Source organism: Hippichthys cyanospilos, chromosome 13 (genome assembly GCF_059441005.1).
Source record: "Hippichthys cyanospilos isolate Australia breed blue-spotted pipefish chromosome 13, RoL_Hcya_1.0, whole genome shotgun sequence".
NCBI lineage: Eukaryota > Metazoa > Chordata > Actinopteri > Syngnathiformes > Syngnathidae > Hippichthys > Hippichthys cyanospilos.
Window position 1 is genome coordinate 1,545,183 of NC_142381.1, and position 15,843 is coordinate 1,561,025.

The 15,843-nt window shown below is 43.5% G+C and overlaps 2 protein-coding genes across 3 annotated transcripts; one reads left to right on the plus strand and one right to left on the minus strand.

Moving 5' to 3' along the window:
- tm9sf5 (transmembrane 9 superfamily protein member 5) lies at positions 1-8,629 on the minus strand. 2 transcript variants are annotated; one of them, XM_088432156.1, is made up of 18 exons: positions 8,290-8,629; positions 7,747-7,814; positions 7,563-7,656; positions 7,345-7,472; positions 7,101-7,230; positions 6,844-6,971; positions 6,541-6,652; positions 6,397-6,476; positions 5,939-6,044; positions 4,895-4,945; positions 4,440-4,572; positions 3,348-3,467; positions 3,207-3,264; positions 2,956-3,115; positions 2,672-2,823; positions 2,500-2,611; positions 1,985-2,156; positions 1-607 (listed from the first exon to the last, which is right to left on the minus strand). In XM_088432156.1, exons 1-18 carry the CDS (start codon positions 8,425-8,427, stop codon positions 540-542), a joined length of 2,010 nt encoding a protein of 669 aa, XP_088288282.1. In that variant the 5' UTR covers positions 8,428-8,629; the 3' UTR covers positions 1-539. The 2 variants fall into 2 exon arrangements, with proteins under 2 accessions (XP_088288282.1, XP_088288283.1); XM_088432157.1 differs by lacking the exon at positions 4,895-4,945.
- Positions 8,630-9,475: 846 nt separating this feature from the next.
- Positions 9,476-15,009, plus strand: rbmx (RNA binding motif protein X-linked). The gene is made up of 10 exons (XM_088432159.1): positions 9,476-9,771; positions 9,885-9,994; positions 10,528-10,634; positions 10,737-10,893; positions 10,973-11,104; positions 11,393-11,507; positions 11,643-11,765; positions 12,265-12,374; positions 13,022-14,580; positions 14,927-15,009. Exons 2-9 carry the CDS (start codon positions 9,886-9,888, stop codon positions 13,324-13,326), a joined length of 1,158 nt encoding a protein of 385 aa, XP_088288285.1. The 5' UTR covers positions 9,476-9,771; position 9,885; the 3' UTR covers positions 13,327-14,580; positions 14,927-15,009.
- Positions 15,010-15,843: the final 834 nt, after the last annotated feature.

The following is a 15,843-nucleotide window of genomic DNA, read 5'->3' on the forward strand; positions in this document are numbered from 1 at the left end:
TCAGCAACAATGTCAGTGTTTTTATATGCTTTGTCAACTACAAGTCAGGCTGATATAGTTCAGGATTTAAAGCCCTAAAATAAGAACAGAAAGTCATGAGCATTCTTTCCTTCGTTCTTTCTATACAATATATGTACAAGCAGTTGTTTTTTTTTCCTCCCGTCGTTTACAGTAAACAACAACAAAAAGTTGCAAACATTTAGCGGGAAAATTGAAAAATCAAGACGTTTGCATTTTCTTCACAAAGCAAGAAAACACTTTTTTTTTTTAATCCCACATCAACAAAATGTTCACAGCGACGAAAAAGGCTCCCCCTGTTGGTTTGCAGCGGTATCGCTCCGAGTATTAGCGGCGGGGACTGAACCCCAAAGAAAACGTGGGAGGACAAGAGGTTTTTTAAAGCAACAAAAAGAGGACGGACAGGCTGGGCTCTCGGGGGTCTTTGTCGGTGATGGTCTCACCTCTGGTCCTTTCAAACATGGCCGCCGCGGGCCACAACAGTCTTTCGCTACCTCCCTCTCGCTCTCCCGGTGCGTCTTCTAGTCCACCTTGACCACGCTGTAGATTTTATTTACAAACCAGAAGCAAGCGAAGAAGCCGATTGTTCCTGGGGGAGGGGAAAAAAAAACTTTTAAAGTAAAAGGCTAGAAAACAAATCTATTAACGGTCCATTTATTTACCATTTTAAGCAGAGAAGACTTTATTTTTTTCTAAAAATATTGACTTATTTTCCATGTACAATTAACGCCTTTAAAACACACACTTTTCCCACTTGCCGACTGAAAATGACATCACGCACCCAGTGCTAGTGTAACAACCTATCATGGCTCAAAAAATAGGTGCTTTCAAAAGTATAAATTCTTGCAGTCAAACCCAAAGAGAGCTAAGAGCTGAGACGATGAAAGACAATTATTTAATCCCAAATCTTTTGAACACACAAGAATGCATTTATTGGCCCTTCAAATTTCATGACCTTTTCTGTGTATCAACAAAATGGATACTTTTGTGAGAAGCAACTTTTGCTTCTTTGCATACCCATATCCACACAAGGGAAAGTTATACCAAAAGACTTAGTCAGGTCTTGTCTCTGCGCGACTTTTGCGGGCCAAGCGTGAATTACGTGGAGATCAAAGTTGAGGACGGGATGAAAAAGACCGAAATAGACATTGGAAAAATGGCGAAGATTAGGATTATTGAGATGCAAAGTGAAAGCAAGGAGGGAAAAAAAGTGATCATGTTTTGCCTGGGATTATTTCCCGGCGATAATATTTTGACATCTCGTCCCCGCTTGCGACTTTGCAGCTTGGTCTTAAGATAACGTCAATGGTTGTTAACCCCCTTCCCTTTTTTCCTTTTTTTTTTTGATCTGGCCCTATAGCGATGCTAGCGCAGTGGATCGTCTTCGTCACTGTGACATGATGGTGGCGAGATTCCCTGATGCTGTCGACGCACACCAGTTTATCCAGTTGAACATATGTTTATTTGTGCCAATCTACATACCTTTTGACCTTTGCCCCCTATTTTAAAAGTACAAATGAGTCCAAGTGTGAGAATAAGAGATGCTTGATGTTGAGGAAATCCTTAATTTGTCAAGATCTACATACTCTGTGTGTGCACACAATACTTGTATTTTTCGCCCATTAACACTTTAACAAATGAAAGTCAAAACACAGCTTCCTTTAAGCAGTTTCTCACAATCTTATTCTGGAAGAAAATGTCCCAATTTGCGATGATTGGGATTAAATAATTATCATTTTCAGGCCCAAAAAAAGTGTTTTTGTCTAAAAGACTAGTAAAAGTGAAACAGTACGTCTGAAAATGGATGAAGGGAGTGGACCCAGTGCTGGATGCTTGTACGCCAATGAGCTCTTATCACAAGCATTTTGGTGCACAAAAGCTTCTAGCACACCCCATTGTTGGATTTTTTTTTTTTTTTGCCATCAACACACTGCGCCGTGCAAGGACGTGAGGCGCGTGCGCTCACCTGTGAAAAGGAAGAAGATGAGGACCATGATCATGGTGTAGCCGAAGTAGAGGAAGGTGCTGGCCGCGCCGATGATTTGCAGCTTGGAGAAGAAATAGTGCACGGCGTATATGAAGAGGTAGACGGCGGTGAAGCCGCTGGTCAGGAAGGAGCGCCACCACCAGTGGTAGTCCTGCACGGGCGCAAATGCACAAAATTCTTTTGCACACACGCTTCAAGTACTTATCAATTTGCCATTAACATTGTAAACCAAACGTTTACGTTCAGACATCTCCGCGATCGTCACACTTGTTACAAACTGACCCGGTCCCCAATCCGAGAGGAGTAATGTGGCCCTCGGATAAAAAAAGTTCGGGGAGCCCTGGTGAAGGCTGGGAGTCGCAATGCACAACTTGATAGCTCATTTTTGAAGAACCATTTCACAATCTGCTACCGCTGACTTTAAAGCTTGCTGGCACCATCTAGTGTTCGCAAATCACTTTTTGTCTTTCAAATCCATGATATGAGCACGGTACCTCAGCACACAGGTGGAAGTAGCAGAGCAGAATGGTGGCCTCGGAGCAGGTGATGAGAAGAATAATGAAGACCAGGAAGAGGAAGCCGAACATGTAGTACATCTGGTGGGACCTAACGAGCGCAAGGCATTGGACACGGAGGACGTTTTCCAACGAGGCGGCGCCGGCTTACCAAATGCTGTTGAGGATGAAGAAGAGCTGGATGAAGATGCAGCCGAAGGGCAGGATGCCGCCCATGACGATGCCCGGGATGGGCTTGGTGAAGAACGACTGCTCTGGTATTTGACGCGGGATTTGATTTGTTCTCACTGGTTGCTCGATTGCCTGTGTGGTGCCAGAAAATGAAATACATCAAATCAATATTGCAGGTAGTCATTTGCGGATACCTGCAGAAACCCTGGTAAAACTTCACATAACCCCATTTGAGAACGGCTATGTTCAAGGAAAAATACATACCGGCTTTTTGAATCCAAAGTAGGCCCCGATGAAGGTGAGCGGCACGGAAATTCCGAACCACAGTGCGAGGATGGCCACCAGGGTCCCGAAGGGGATTGCCGCCGAGGACCCTTCCACCCAGAGGATCAGGTTCATCAGGAAGAAGTCGGCAAACACGATGCTGCGGGAGAAGGGGAAAGTGAGAGGGTGACGTCACAAGGTCAGAAATAAACGAAAACACAAAGAAGCCATTTATCGCTGAGCGAACGAACCCCGGGCACAGGAGCGCCGTCAACAGGACGTTTGTTTTCCACTTCTCGCCTCCGAAAGCTGCGATTTAAAAGCAACACGAGATCGGGACATCGCGATGAGAAGGGAAGCAAATTCTCGTCCACGGTGGTCAGCCGTCATACTTTTATAGAGGCGTGCAGACACGTAACCGGCGGGGGTGCCGAGCAGGACCCAGAGGACCACGGCGCATGTCATCAGGGCGCCCCTGTTGGCCGGGGAGAGGAAGCCCAGGCAGGCCAGGACTACGGCACAACAACAGTCCATAATTATTACCGAAATACACCTGCCACAGCAACTTAATAACACTTAATACAATAATAACAATAATACAATAATAACACTTATTACACACAATATTCACAAGATATCATCATTCCCCAAATCTAAGAAATGAATTTTGGTATTTTCTGTTACCATGTATGAGACGCATTAAAACTTTAGCGGCAATGTAAAAAGTATAGCAAAACAGAACACATCTCATTTTTTGTGAACTCTTTCTATTTTGTGTTCGTATCCTTAAGTTGTACATTTGTTGCACGTTGTGTATTTCAGATTTCCCACATTGTGGGCGGTCATGGAACACTGCGCCAGTGAAATGAATTTGCTCAAAGCAGGTCAGTTCATTTTACCATAAATACCCGAAGTTGTGCAGCATCCGTGTTCTACCACCTTTATGACTGTGTACATGGCAAAAGGGTGCAATTAATAAATGAGCCCAACGGAATACTTTTTTGTGTTCTCTTATAATAGAATCAGCTGGAGACATCGTAACCTTTACTTGATCGGCCCCGTTTTAGTAATATTAGGATGGACTTAGACGCCGGTTCAGTCTACTTTTTATTGAAAATAATAGCTAAACAACCTCAGCCAAGACGAGCTGCCATTAGCTGCAACAGGCACCTGCTCCTAACAGCCAAATGACGTCCCCCTCTACTGTAGATCGTCCCGTTATTGGAATTATTGTAATCAAGAATACGGTCGACGTAAAAATGCACATCCTTGAATGGTTTTATCTTTTTAAGCCAATATTTTGCCTTTTACTGAAAACGAAGATCGGCTTCAAATATCAGTTATCGGCTTTGTTGACAACTAAAACTCGGCCCTGAAACCCAGGACAAAAACCTCACGCAGCATAAAGGTCAGTCTCACGTTTGCCATTCCGGTTTTACCGGATGCCCTCATGAAGACGTTCCAAATCTTTTGTGTAATCTTACAGAGCGTGATGAAAGTCATGATGAAGATCTGCGTGCCCTGTCCGAGGAAGATGGAGAGCAGCATGCCTTTCCTGGGTGGGCGGAACACATCGCCATGCACCTGCTTCCAGCCCGACTCCTCCTGCGCGTCCTCCTGTCCAGGGGGAAGTGCCACAAAAAATAAAATCAACAACGCACTCGGCAATCGTGCGATGAAAAGCCAAATGATGACCAGCCACCACACAGTGAGTTGGACCCGGCGGCTCCAAACTTGCCAGCAAAGCGACCAAAAGTAAACACGGAGAGCTGTAAAATTTGGTGTGCTACGGATCCAATCAGGACCAACTGTGCGACTGGAAGGTTCTACTCTTATAGTCACACCACATTTTACATTCCTCTCGCACTCGTATGCTTTGATTTCACCCAAACACCCGATTGAAAGACCACAAGGAGGGTTTGCTTTTCAGCAGGCTTACATAAAAAGGAGCAGATTTCGCCTTGGTCGATGGAAGCTTTACCAAGTTTTCCTGTGAAGTGTGACAATACGTTCAGCTCTCAAATAGTAGTTCGCACTGGAGGATTCACTGATAACCTCCACCAAGAGATGCGGTGATTTTAGATTTCAAGGGAGTTGCCAGATAAATGTTAAATGCTGGTGTCAGTGTATTTATGCAATTGAGTCTAACATTGCTCATTTGTCTTCTTGTAACTTTCATAAATCGGCTTAGTCATCAAAAAAAAGCTTCATTATATGTTGGATAACTTTTGCAATTTAGAGAATTAATGCTAATAAAGATTTTGTCAACACCACAGCCAAGTTAATCTTTAAAATTGCGAACAATTTCCTTGTTCCTAATCAACAAAAACCGGTCTTTCGTTAACACTGGAATCAATTCGGGGTCTGAAATGACTAAACAACTTCATTATTTTATTTTAACCTCGAGTGTTGCTTCCAAGAACAATGTTTCGCTAAACATTGATCAGTGCCAGTCATTTTTAGACCCTCCCTTGGACTTACGCACGACAACATTTGACCAAATAAAAACTGTCTGCATTCTCAAACAAAAAATGTGAGTTAAAAAAATAATAAAAATGAACGAAAAAGCTTTTCAAAATGGAATGTCTTTGATTTGATATGTAATCTATTTGACATTGAGGCCAAAGAAAGCAACGTATTTCAAAAGGAAACGTTAATTCAACCTGAAGTTAACAAAGGAAGCGGCTAGCCTTTATTTGTCTTTGCAATTTTGCACAGAACAAAACAAATATTGCGGGAGCTAGTTACCGCACCCGCAAGCCTTTAGTGTTGGCAATAAAGCATTTCGCAATTGTATAACTACGCAAGATAATCGCAATGCCACCACCCGGCGTGAGTCCATTGTAAAAGACTCTTTGGGTTGCCAATGCTGGCTCTCTGCTGCAACACTTCCATTCAGTTTAAAATGCCTTAGGAAGTCAGCCATTTTGTGTACCAGTCTGCTGAGCCTTTTGTGCATGTCAAGTGTCGATGCCGCTCGTACCTGGTCCACCTGGTTGTATCTGGCAATGTCCTTGTGCAGCGTTCTGAGCATGATCATGGCCACCATGCCCGAGAGGAAAAGCACGATGACTAAGGAATTCATGATGCTGGTGAAAAACACATGCATAAAAGAATAAGAGCAAGAAAGGCCTCTATATTGCAATATAGCATATATTTTTTCATTACAATTTCATTCAATGGCAAGTTAATTTTTGTACTTTCAACTTTGTAATGGTAAAACTGCTTTAAGCGAGCAGAGGTCCCCAACCGCCTGCCCGCAGATCAACTGGTACCGGGCTGAGTGGGCCGTACCCGAAACAATGGTATCAAACTGATTTAGTTTTCCTTTAACAGTGAGAGCTGCGCTTTCGTTGTGCTTTGTAACGGCCCGATGCAACGACTCGGTATGGGTACTCGCCCATCTCGAGTATATACGAATTTGAAACAAATGGCTCTTACCTGAACCACTGGATGTTTGTATGCGGCATGGAAACCAGGATGTAATCCCACCTGGAGGCCCACTTGATCATTTTGTTTTCCTGTAAATGGTGGTGACATTTTAGTGATCATGCATGTATTTGAAACATTTAAACAAAGTCTTACCTCAAATTTGACAGAGTAGGTGTAGGTGATGGACACATCACTGTTGAAGTCGCTGGCCACTGCCATTGGGGTGGTGCCTGCGCAATCTGGCTTATTTGGATCGTGTTTGATACTATTGTGGGGGGCCAAAAATGTGTCTCAATTAGCACTATATCGCAGTTACTCTGTGCTCAGGTAAGAATCAATGAAAGTTTATTCATCAAAATGCCTCGTTTAGAATGGTAGGGAGGTGTTTAGAACATTTTGCAAAAAAAATGTTTGGGTTGACCGCTAAGATTCTAGTGTAAATCCAACGGTGTTTACCTCTTGGGCTCCAGTTGGGCAGCAACCAGTCGAGCTCCTGTCCACCCATCTTCAGCTCCGTTGTGATAAATGATCTTGATGTCAACGTGGTTAAAAACGTAAAATGACTTCCTGTTGTTGAAATCAGCCTGAAAAAAAAAAAAAAGTTTGACAGATTAATGTTAGAAAGTTGAATGAACTTCAACAGATGGCATCAAATAATACTTTTTGGTGTCGCCAATTACAATATAATTTCAAAAATAGCAACCAAGGCTTACATTAATAACACAGGCATCCTTTGGTCGACCCTCGGCAGTAACAAAGCAACCAATGGGGAAGCCGGGGTTGCAATATTGCTGGCTTTCTTCCACTTCATAGCACCAAGTGACTGGCATATTGTCGATGATCCTGAAAACAAGAGCAAGCGCCATTCAAATACCAAACATTTTTGGGGGTCTTATCACCTAAAGAAAGCAAACAAATGTATCCAGATAAGCTCGTCTCCACTGCGACCTAACGAACCAGTGGTGCTGATAGTTGAGCTGCATTCCCATTTTGATGAAATCCAGTCGGACGGCATCGTCTTGGCTGTCCTTCTTGTACGTTTTGGTGCACACCGCCTTGCATTGAACATCTTCTTTAAAGTTGAACTGCAGAATTAGAAGAATCACCAGCAAATTATTGATGAATGGGCATGTACGATCAGCAACAATGTGTCACCAGTTTTCCAGGACACTCACCTTGTACGGTGAAGACGCTATACGTTCTCCAAATAACACCTGCCCGAGATTCTCTGAAGGCCTCGTTTCCTGAGCATCTTTGCAAAAATCGAATCTTTAACAGATAGATCGCATACAGTTAGAGGGGTACAATTACTTTTGGGGGGATAGCGTATGCTCAGAAAAGACACAAAGTGGAGCTTACACGTCATATTCATAAGGCAGGACGGACTCAACGGAATCCAAGCGATTGACAAACAGCTGTATCTGCGTCTGCAGGGGACAAAACAGTGTGTCATTTGGATGTAAAGAAACATCAGTCACAACTGAAGGCCGAAATTGGGTTGCCAAATTTTGTCCTCGAGATTTGCATACAGGTTTGAAAATCAATGAAAATTCAATGGTTCGCTTCATTTTTCTCTTTTATATTGTCAATCCAAACAGACTATGCATCGAAGTGGAACTCGTGGTTATTTTGACGTACGTAATTTAAATTTGCTAACTACCTGAGGGTTCGAGGACGTCACCGAAATACATGTCAAACTGAAAAAAAGCATGCAAGAAACCCAGCTCGCAGCAAGGGGCACAACAATGATTGTGCTGTTTGCCCCCGTTCGTCGGGGCCTTACGGAAATGCTAACGTTAGCTAGCAACGTAAACATTGATAGCAAAAGAGGTGAAAAGCGCCCAAATTCGGCAGAAATTCCACCGCATCGGTTAAGAAACGGAAGTGATCGATCCTCCCTACCTGGCAATCTTCACCGCCTTCGTCTTTCTCGCAAAACGTAACTGGGGCTAAACCCGGAAGATAGAACGCCGAGCACGGACTGAAACGCGAAACTAGAAAGAAAAGCAGACAACAACCAAACTCTATTCGCCGTCTCATTTTACGTGCGTGTAGTCAGATTACGCGCTCGCGACAAATTCTGATATTTCTTATCCGGGGGAAAGGCTGCGCTTGTGGTGTGCGGTTCTTGTTCTGTTTGCTCGAAAAGAACACGGCGCCGTTAGCTAAATGCTCCGCTCAACGTCCGCTTTACTCAGTCCGGACTGCTGCTTCAACCAAACCGACCGTGAAGACGAGAGTGACGTTTCACTAAGGCACGTGACGCGGAAACAAACGCGGAAGTCCGGCGGCACGACATTCACAATAAAGGTTTTCATACTTCGTTCGAGTGTTTTCCAATTTACGAGACATTTCTCTAAGGAGTCTAAGTCAACTTTTCTTATCCTTTTGTTTTCTGTTTTCTGTACGCAAAAGTGAAATGTTCAAAGTGAAATCGAGATTTCTCCATTTCCACAAAAATGGATAGATTACAGTATTTCATTTTTGTACATTATCCAATTATAATTTATTCTGTACTAGTTCCTGTTTTCATTAATAGTTTTCTATGATAAAATACCACCAAAAAAACATATAAATCTTGTAATGTATTCTTATTTATTGAGATATTATATTGCTTTAACGCAATATCAATAATTTATGGTGATATGAAACTTGTTAGAGTATGTAAATCCAATAATATTTATATAGTACAATTTTATGTCTAAAACGGTTAACAATTATTAATTAAACTAATATTCACATAAAGTTATAGATATTATTATTTCTATGTTGGGAGTATTGGTAGTTTGTAGTAACTAAAGTTCTGTTTCAACATTGACACGTAAGACGTAGATAAACCATACTATATGTACGCAGTACTTCCTCACACCCCCGAGCATTTTCTGACTTGTTTTTTTTTTTGTTTTTTTTTATTTCACTTTTCCTTTCTTCGTGTTTGAGGATAATGATGATGTTTAAAAAAAAAAACAATCGAATCTGTAAACTGGAATTAAAAGACGAAGGCTTTGCCTCGCCATCACTTTCCAGTCCAATAGGTGGCAGTAACGCGATTGCCGCTGGTTGCCACCCGCCAATCAAATCAAAACAGGAAAAAGAATTTGCGAAGAAGAAGGGGTGGAGCTTGAGCACGCTTGCTAAAAAGCGCTCTGTTTTCCTTTGAAGCACTTTTCGCCTTCTTTGTGCCCCATCAGCTTGTCGCTAATTCATACGGTGGTGTTCGGACTTAATTTACAAAATCTTGAAGTTGTTTGACGGAAAGTCGGGTTTTTGGGGTCCACGCTACAAATCAATCGACCGTTTTGGTTCACGCGTCGCGTTTTAACAAACGCGCTGAAGCGGGGGCCACCATCATCGCCATTTTGCTTCTTCACCATCCCAAGCAAGGTAGGTTACTTCGAATGTTCCGATACGTACTTAAGATGGCGCACGCTTCTTCAAAAATACAACCGTCTTCAATTGTTGACGTTTTTACTTAAGGGAGTTTGACTTTGTTGCAGTATGGCGGAAACAGACCGGCCAGGCAAGCTGTTTATCGGCGGCCTGAATACCGAAACAACCGAGAAGTCCTTGGAGCAGTATTTCGGCAAATATGGCAGGATTGTTCAAGGTGGGGGAGAAATCGACGTTTTTCGTCTTAATGATACGGTCAAGAGAGCAATAGCTTTTCATTTGTTGTATTTAAAATGACATTGCTACTGCCTGGATTGAAAAAGCATCCCACGTGTGCGAGAAAAGTCAGTACTTTTATAAAACTTTAATCCTGTTGTAAACATTTATTTGACTCTGGATTTCTCCCGTTTTCAAATATTCCCCCCAAATCTAAATTTTATCTAAGCAATCCAAGAATATTTGATACACGATTAAAAATGTTTATATACAGATCAACGAGAGTGATTATATTGTCTTCTGCCCCATGGCAAAGATTATCTTTCTAATGTAAAATAAGTGTTGGCTTTATAATGTTTCGGCACAAGTGATCTACACCAAAGAATGTGGCCACTATGCTTTTCTAAAAGGAGGGGACTAGTCTGCCAATATTTAGAACAGGAATGTCAACGCTACTATGATTAATAATCTGATTAAGTTGCGTGTCGGCGGAAAGTATTAGTGTGCTTACTCTGTTTTTCTCTTAATTTGCAGTTCTTCTGATGAAAGATCGTGAAACAAACAAGTCTCGGGGCTTTGCATTTGTGACGTACGATAATCCGGCTGACGCAAAGGACGCCGCGCGTGAGATGAACGGAAAGGTATGTACTGTTATTATGGAAAAAAAATGAACAGGCCGCATGTATTGATCAAAAATACATGACAGATTTTGCAATGCTGACTCTCATTTTTGCGTGCAACAGTCTCTTGATGGCAAATCCATCAAAGTGGAGCAGGCTACCAAGCCGAATTATGACTATGGTGGCAGACGAGGACCCCCACCTATGCACTCGCGCAGTCGTGGCGCTCCCAGGGGTTTCCGTGGATCCAGGGGAGGTGGTATGAGGGGCCCATCCAGAGGTATGTCTTAGTCCAATTTGGGGATTTTTTTGGCTGGAATTTACAGCTAATCCAGTCTTGTTTTCTGTTATGCTTGCAGACTACTACGACGATGACGACGGAGAACCCTTCTATAAGTCAAGGGGGCCCCCACCGATGAAGAGAGGGCCCCCCATGCGCAACGGAGGCCCCCCACCCAAGAGATCCGCCCCGTCCGGTCCGATGAACAGACGTAAGTTTCCGGGCCTGGTGTGCTGCGTAACACGCCAGAAAATTGGACCAAAAATGGTTTCTTTAAAAGTAAATACAGTTGTGGCTGAGATCAAGCTTCCTCAAATGGTGTAGAATTAAAAATATATATAAATGACCATTTATAGGGCGCATGCATACTTTTGGCATTCATTTTTTGGGGGGGGTAAAAGTGTGTCTTATTGGAATTATGATAATTTGACAATGTGTTGCTTGATAATCGTTGCACTTTTTAAAAGTGAATTGCTCATGTCGTCTCTTTGGTTTTCAGCCCCAATGTCAAGGGACAGGGACCCCTATGGTCCGCCCCCTCGCAGAGACTCCATGATGTCCAGAAGGGATGATTATCCTTCACCCAGAGATGACCATTACAACTCAAAGGATGGGTAGGACACTTTGGTACCACATGTCATCATTATTGTAGCCCCATGCTTTGCACAGCGCGTAGGGAGGACATAGAAATGGTTTAAAAATACTTTTTCGGGATAGTTACAAGTGTGAAACTAATTTCTCTTTGACAGCTACTCCAGTCGAGATTATAACTCTAGAGATTCGAGGGACTACGGGCCTCCTCCCAGAGATTATTCCTACCGCGATTACTCCAGTTCCCGGGATGACTATGGCTCAATGTCCAGGGGTTACAAGTAAGTGTTTGGCTGTTGAGTTGAATGACTAATTTATTATGTATCATATTTTTCTTAATTGACTGTAATATGGGAAAAAAGTAGGGCAGATTAATCCAGAATGTCATTGGTGTGTTTAACTAGTGCCTTCTAACCTGTGCAAATCTTTTTTGCATTAAAATATGGTAATTGGTATCTTGATTTTATTCAACAGAAAGTGCACCTGTAGTTGTGTCTCTTGGTGTATTTTATTTACTTCCTGAGGATGAAGTAAAACCTGTTTTGGCTCTGGCTCGTCTGTCGGAAAATTCTCTGGCGTACAATAATTTGTAAAGAAGTTGAGAATTCAGCGATAAGTTGCCTTATGTTCCAATCAATGTGCTCTTTATTTGAAAAGAAAGCTATGCCTGCTGTGGCAGTAAATTATTTTTGCTGATACCTTTAGGACCTTGTAAAAATTTCACATACCCCTTGATGCGCCGTCGTCATGGACAGAAGTAACTTTGGGTACCTATTGCAGTGACCGCGACAGCTATGGTGGAGGGCGCGATTCCAGAGGCTACATGGACCGTTCGGGCGGAGGCGGCGGTGGCGGCGGCGGCTCGTACCGAGACTCTTTTGACGGTTACGGTAAGGATTCTTTCTACCCAGGTATAAGAGGGAAAAAAACTGTCAACGGTGGCATGAAGAGGAGCTGCATAGATAACAACCTTGAATTCCCACAAAGAACCAACCAAAGGAAGCCACTTTTAAAACGTTCTCACGCAGTTCCCCGCTGCCATCAAAAGCTAGTATTTCAGCTATCAGTTGACCAAGCATTGGCATCCGTGGTCCCAATTCGATAAATCTGCCTCACAAATTTTGCTACTAAGGCCAGAGTTGACTACCATAAGGAGCCAGAAACCGTCCTTGGAAACAGAATACGTTGCCCATCAAAAAGCTCTCCCTCAAGGAGTTTTCCTCCGCAAACAGCCACGAAGACTGAAATCTTGGAGCTCTAAAAAGGACAAGCGGCCTGAGAAATCACTGGCATGTCGAAAGCAGTAACTCGAGTACTCCACGTGGCCGGATCGTAGCCGCCTCAAATGTCTGCAACAAACGTGTTTGATTTTGATCCGCCGTGGCCGCCAACAGATGGCGCACGTAAACGCGGCCATCCGTTCGATTAGCGCATCACAGAATTCGGTATACTGACAAAGAGAGAGAAGCGAAGCCGCAACGACGAGAAAGCAATGTCAATTGTATCTTGCCAATTACCTGACCCGTTGACCCTGCAGGTAACTCTCGCAGCGCCCCGCCTTCGCGGGGCCCCCCGCCGTCCTTCGGCGGGGGCGGCGGAAGCGGTCGTTACGACGACTATGGCGGCGGCTCCCGGGACGGCTACGGCGGCCGCGACAGTTACAGCAGTCGGAGCGAGCCGTACCCATCCCCCCGCGGCGAGCGCATGGGTAGGCAGGAGAGGTCCGCCCCCCCGGGCGAGAGAGGATACCCCCGAGATTCGTACGGCTCGAGCCGCGGGGGGCCGCGCGGCGGCCGCGGGGGCAACCGACCCGACAGGGGCATGGCCCGCAACAGATATTAGATTGGACAGACCTGGAAGTTCCCCCCCCCCAAGCGGATGGTAGTTCTGGTTCAACTTTCTCAACACGTGCAGAGAGGAAGAACAACAACAAAAAAAAAAACCCGCCATGTTCGATCTGTGGATTGAGTTTTCGCTTTAAATTGTGTATGGACTTTCCCAATTTATCGTGTGTTACTTTTTTTTGTTCTTATTTTTATATTCCATATTCATGTACACTAAATGAGGGTTTTTTTTTCCTCCCCACTGGAATCTGATACAGTATACCCTATAAGTTTGGCTTTCCTATTCTTAATAAAAATCTTAGTTGTACCAAGTCCTCTTGAGCATCAATACGCCATCAACCGAAATCCTGGAAATCCTGCGCCTCATAGAACAAGTTGTGAAAAATGTAGTTGGTGAGTCTCTGGAACTTGAACGAGAAATTGGTCAGTGTTGTGTTCAAAGGGTTAGGCAAATGTCACTGTGAAAATGTTCCAATGTAGTTCCCCCGGGAACGGATCCATCATCCTAGAGCCATTCGCTGGCACGCTCCCGACAAAACCAAAGGCAAGAGCAAGCAAAAGCAAGCTTCTAACCTACAAGAACCCATAGGCAACTGCTGGTAAGCAAAGCAAACCTCTTTGTTTCACATCTGTCAAATGCCTTTCATTGTTCCTCTATTGCAGTCGTCTCTCAGTTCAAGACCGTAGTGCCTCAAAGGACTACACGCACACAAAAAAAAAAACAATGGATGTCAACTTTTTAATTGTACTCGAATTGGTCAGAACTGCAATGCTCCAAGGCAATCTAAGACCTTTTGTCCGTTTTTTTTTTCTCCTTTTGCCAGCCGAGCCCTGAAAACGGAGATCCTTTAACACTAAGTACTTGTCTAAAGTAAGCAAGGTTGACATAAAATGCTGTCAGTGTGATAGACAAGAGTCTAGGCTTTATTTGTCAATGCGAAAAATGCGAAACCATGAACGTCCAATTGTCAGTGTGAAAAGCTTTTCCTCAAACAAAGGAGACCTCTGGAAGAACACCATTTCAACCACCCAACTGGAAACAATCGTTCAAGAGAAAGGCAGTGGGACCAAGGACCGTCCAACGTCATTTTAGTTTTCACAAATACACCATCAAGACAAAGGCGCAGGTTAATTTTGTCTTCTTGTTGCAGGATGAACGTGCCAAGGCAAACAAACCTTGATACGCGCAACAAATCTGTCCGCGGGAACTTGGGCCGGTTGACCAATGATGAACCCACTTCAGTTTGTGCAGGTATGGAAACTTGTGCGTTTGCATGCATCGTGTTAACCCCGTTTTTATCGCGGGTCAGGTTGTACTTCTGGTTTCTGCCAAGGGGCTGTTGTGACGGACTTATGATGGTCACACATTTACCCATTTTGAAACCAGAGGCAGCTAAAAACTGTTTAAAATGGGTATTGCTAACCAAAAACGTGTAAAAAAAAACAAAAAACCTTATAATTAGCATTTCGCGGGTCACATAAAATGATGTGGCGGGCCGAATCTGGCCCCCGGGCCTTGAGTTGGACCCCTGCGGTCCAAGCCAACTTTGTAGGTGTGCACTGACATTTTGAATGCTTGTCTTTTGTGTGTGCCGCAGACCTTAGATGACTGCTTGAAGGACTTTTGGAAAGTAAGAAGATGCTGTGGATTGACTTCATTTTGAATAAATAGAAAACAACCTGTCTGGCTGAGCGTCTTATCTTCCCTATCTTATGGAAACGCTTGAAATTGTAACAAACTTTTTTGTTGTAACTATTTTCTTTTTCATTTTGTCTTTCAAAGGGAAAGCATTAAAAAGGCACTAAGGAGCTGAAATTTCACCCAGATGGTTACAATCACCCAATACCTAAATTAATAACTTGCTCTACAACAAGGGTGTCCAAACTCTACTCGGGGGCCGCTTTCCTTCATGTTTTCCAGGTTTATTTCTTATCTTCAGGCTTCTGCTGGGCTGATGATTTGAATCAATTGTGTCAGGGAAAGAAACCTGGAAAACATCCAGGATACCGGCCTTTGAGGACCGGGTTTGGACACCCCTGCCCTATAATCATCCAGCATGTCCCAGCAGAAGATCGACCGATGTCCACTGAGAATTGATTGGAGGTTAATCTTACGCAACCAAGTGCTTAAATCAATTGTAATTTCCATTCATCCATTTTCTAGAGCTGCTTATCATCAAAGGGCTTGCAGGCTTGCTGGTGCCTATCCCAGCGGATTCAAGCCGTAGGCAGGGAACAGTTTTTGCATACTTAGTTGCAAATGTAATTTTCTGTTGATTCTGTTGGTCGTTTTATAATAAACAGGACAACAAATGACTCCCGAGCCATAGCTTGGACACACGTTTTTTTTCGTAGTTGACACTAACAGCTAAAACAAATGTATATTTTTCAAATAAAATATGTTTTGGGGCTTTTTTGTTTGGTTGGTCGTGCAAAAGGGAACTTGCTGCCGTCTATTGTTGAGGCGTCTGCTTGGGCAGGGGCGATCATCACTTTTGGCGTGTAGTAACACAGC

Excerpts from the sequence above, each read along its gene's own strand:
- tm9sf5 (XM_088432156.1), bottom strand. The coding sequence starts at position 8,427 with ATGAGACGGCGAATAGAGTTTGGTTGTTGTCTGCTTTTCTTTCTAGTT. Across the intron at positions 2,157-2,499 it reads ACTTCCACCTGTGTGCTGAG|GACTACCACTGGTGGTGGCG; the intron begins GTACCGTGCTCA and ends GCGCCCGTGCAG. Across the intron at positions 608-1,984 it reads CATCTTCTTCCTTTTCACAG|GAACAATCGGCTTCTTCGCT; the intron begins GTGAGCGCACGC and ends CCCCTCCCCCAG.
- rbmx (XM_088432159.1), top strand. The coding sequence starts at position 9,886 with ATGGCGGAAACAGACCGGCCAGGCAAGCTGTTTATCGGCGGCCTGAAT. Across the intron at positions 9,995-10,527 it reads ATATGGCAGGATTGTTCAAG|TTCTTCTGATGAAAGATCGT; the intron begins GTGGGGGAGAAA and ends CTTAATTTGCAG. Across the intron at positions 11,105-11,392 it reads GTCCGGTCCGATGAACAGAC|CCCCAATGTCAAGGGACAGG; the intron begins GTAAGTTTCCGG and ends TTTGGTTTTCAG.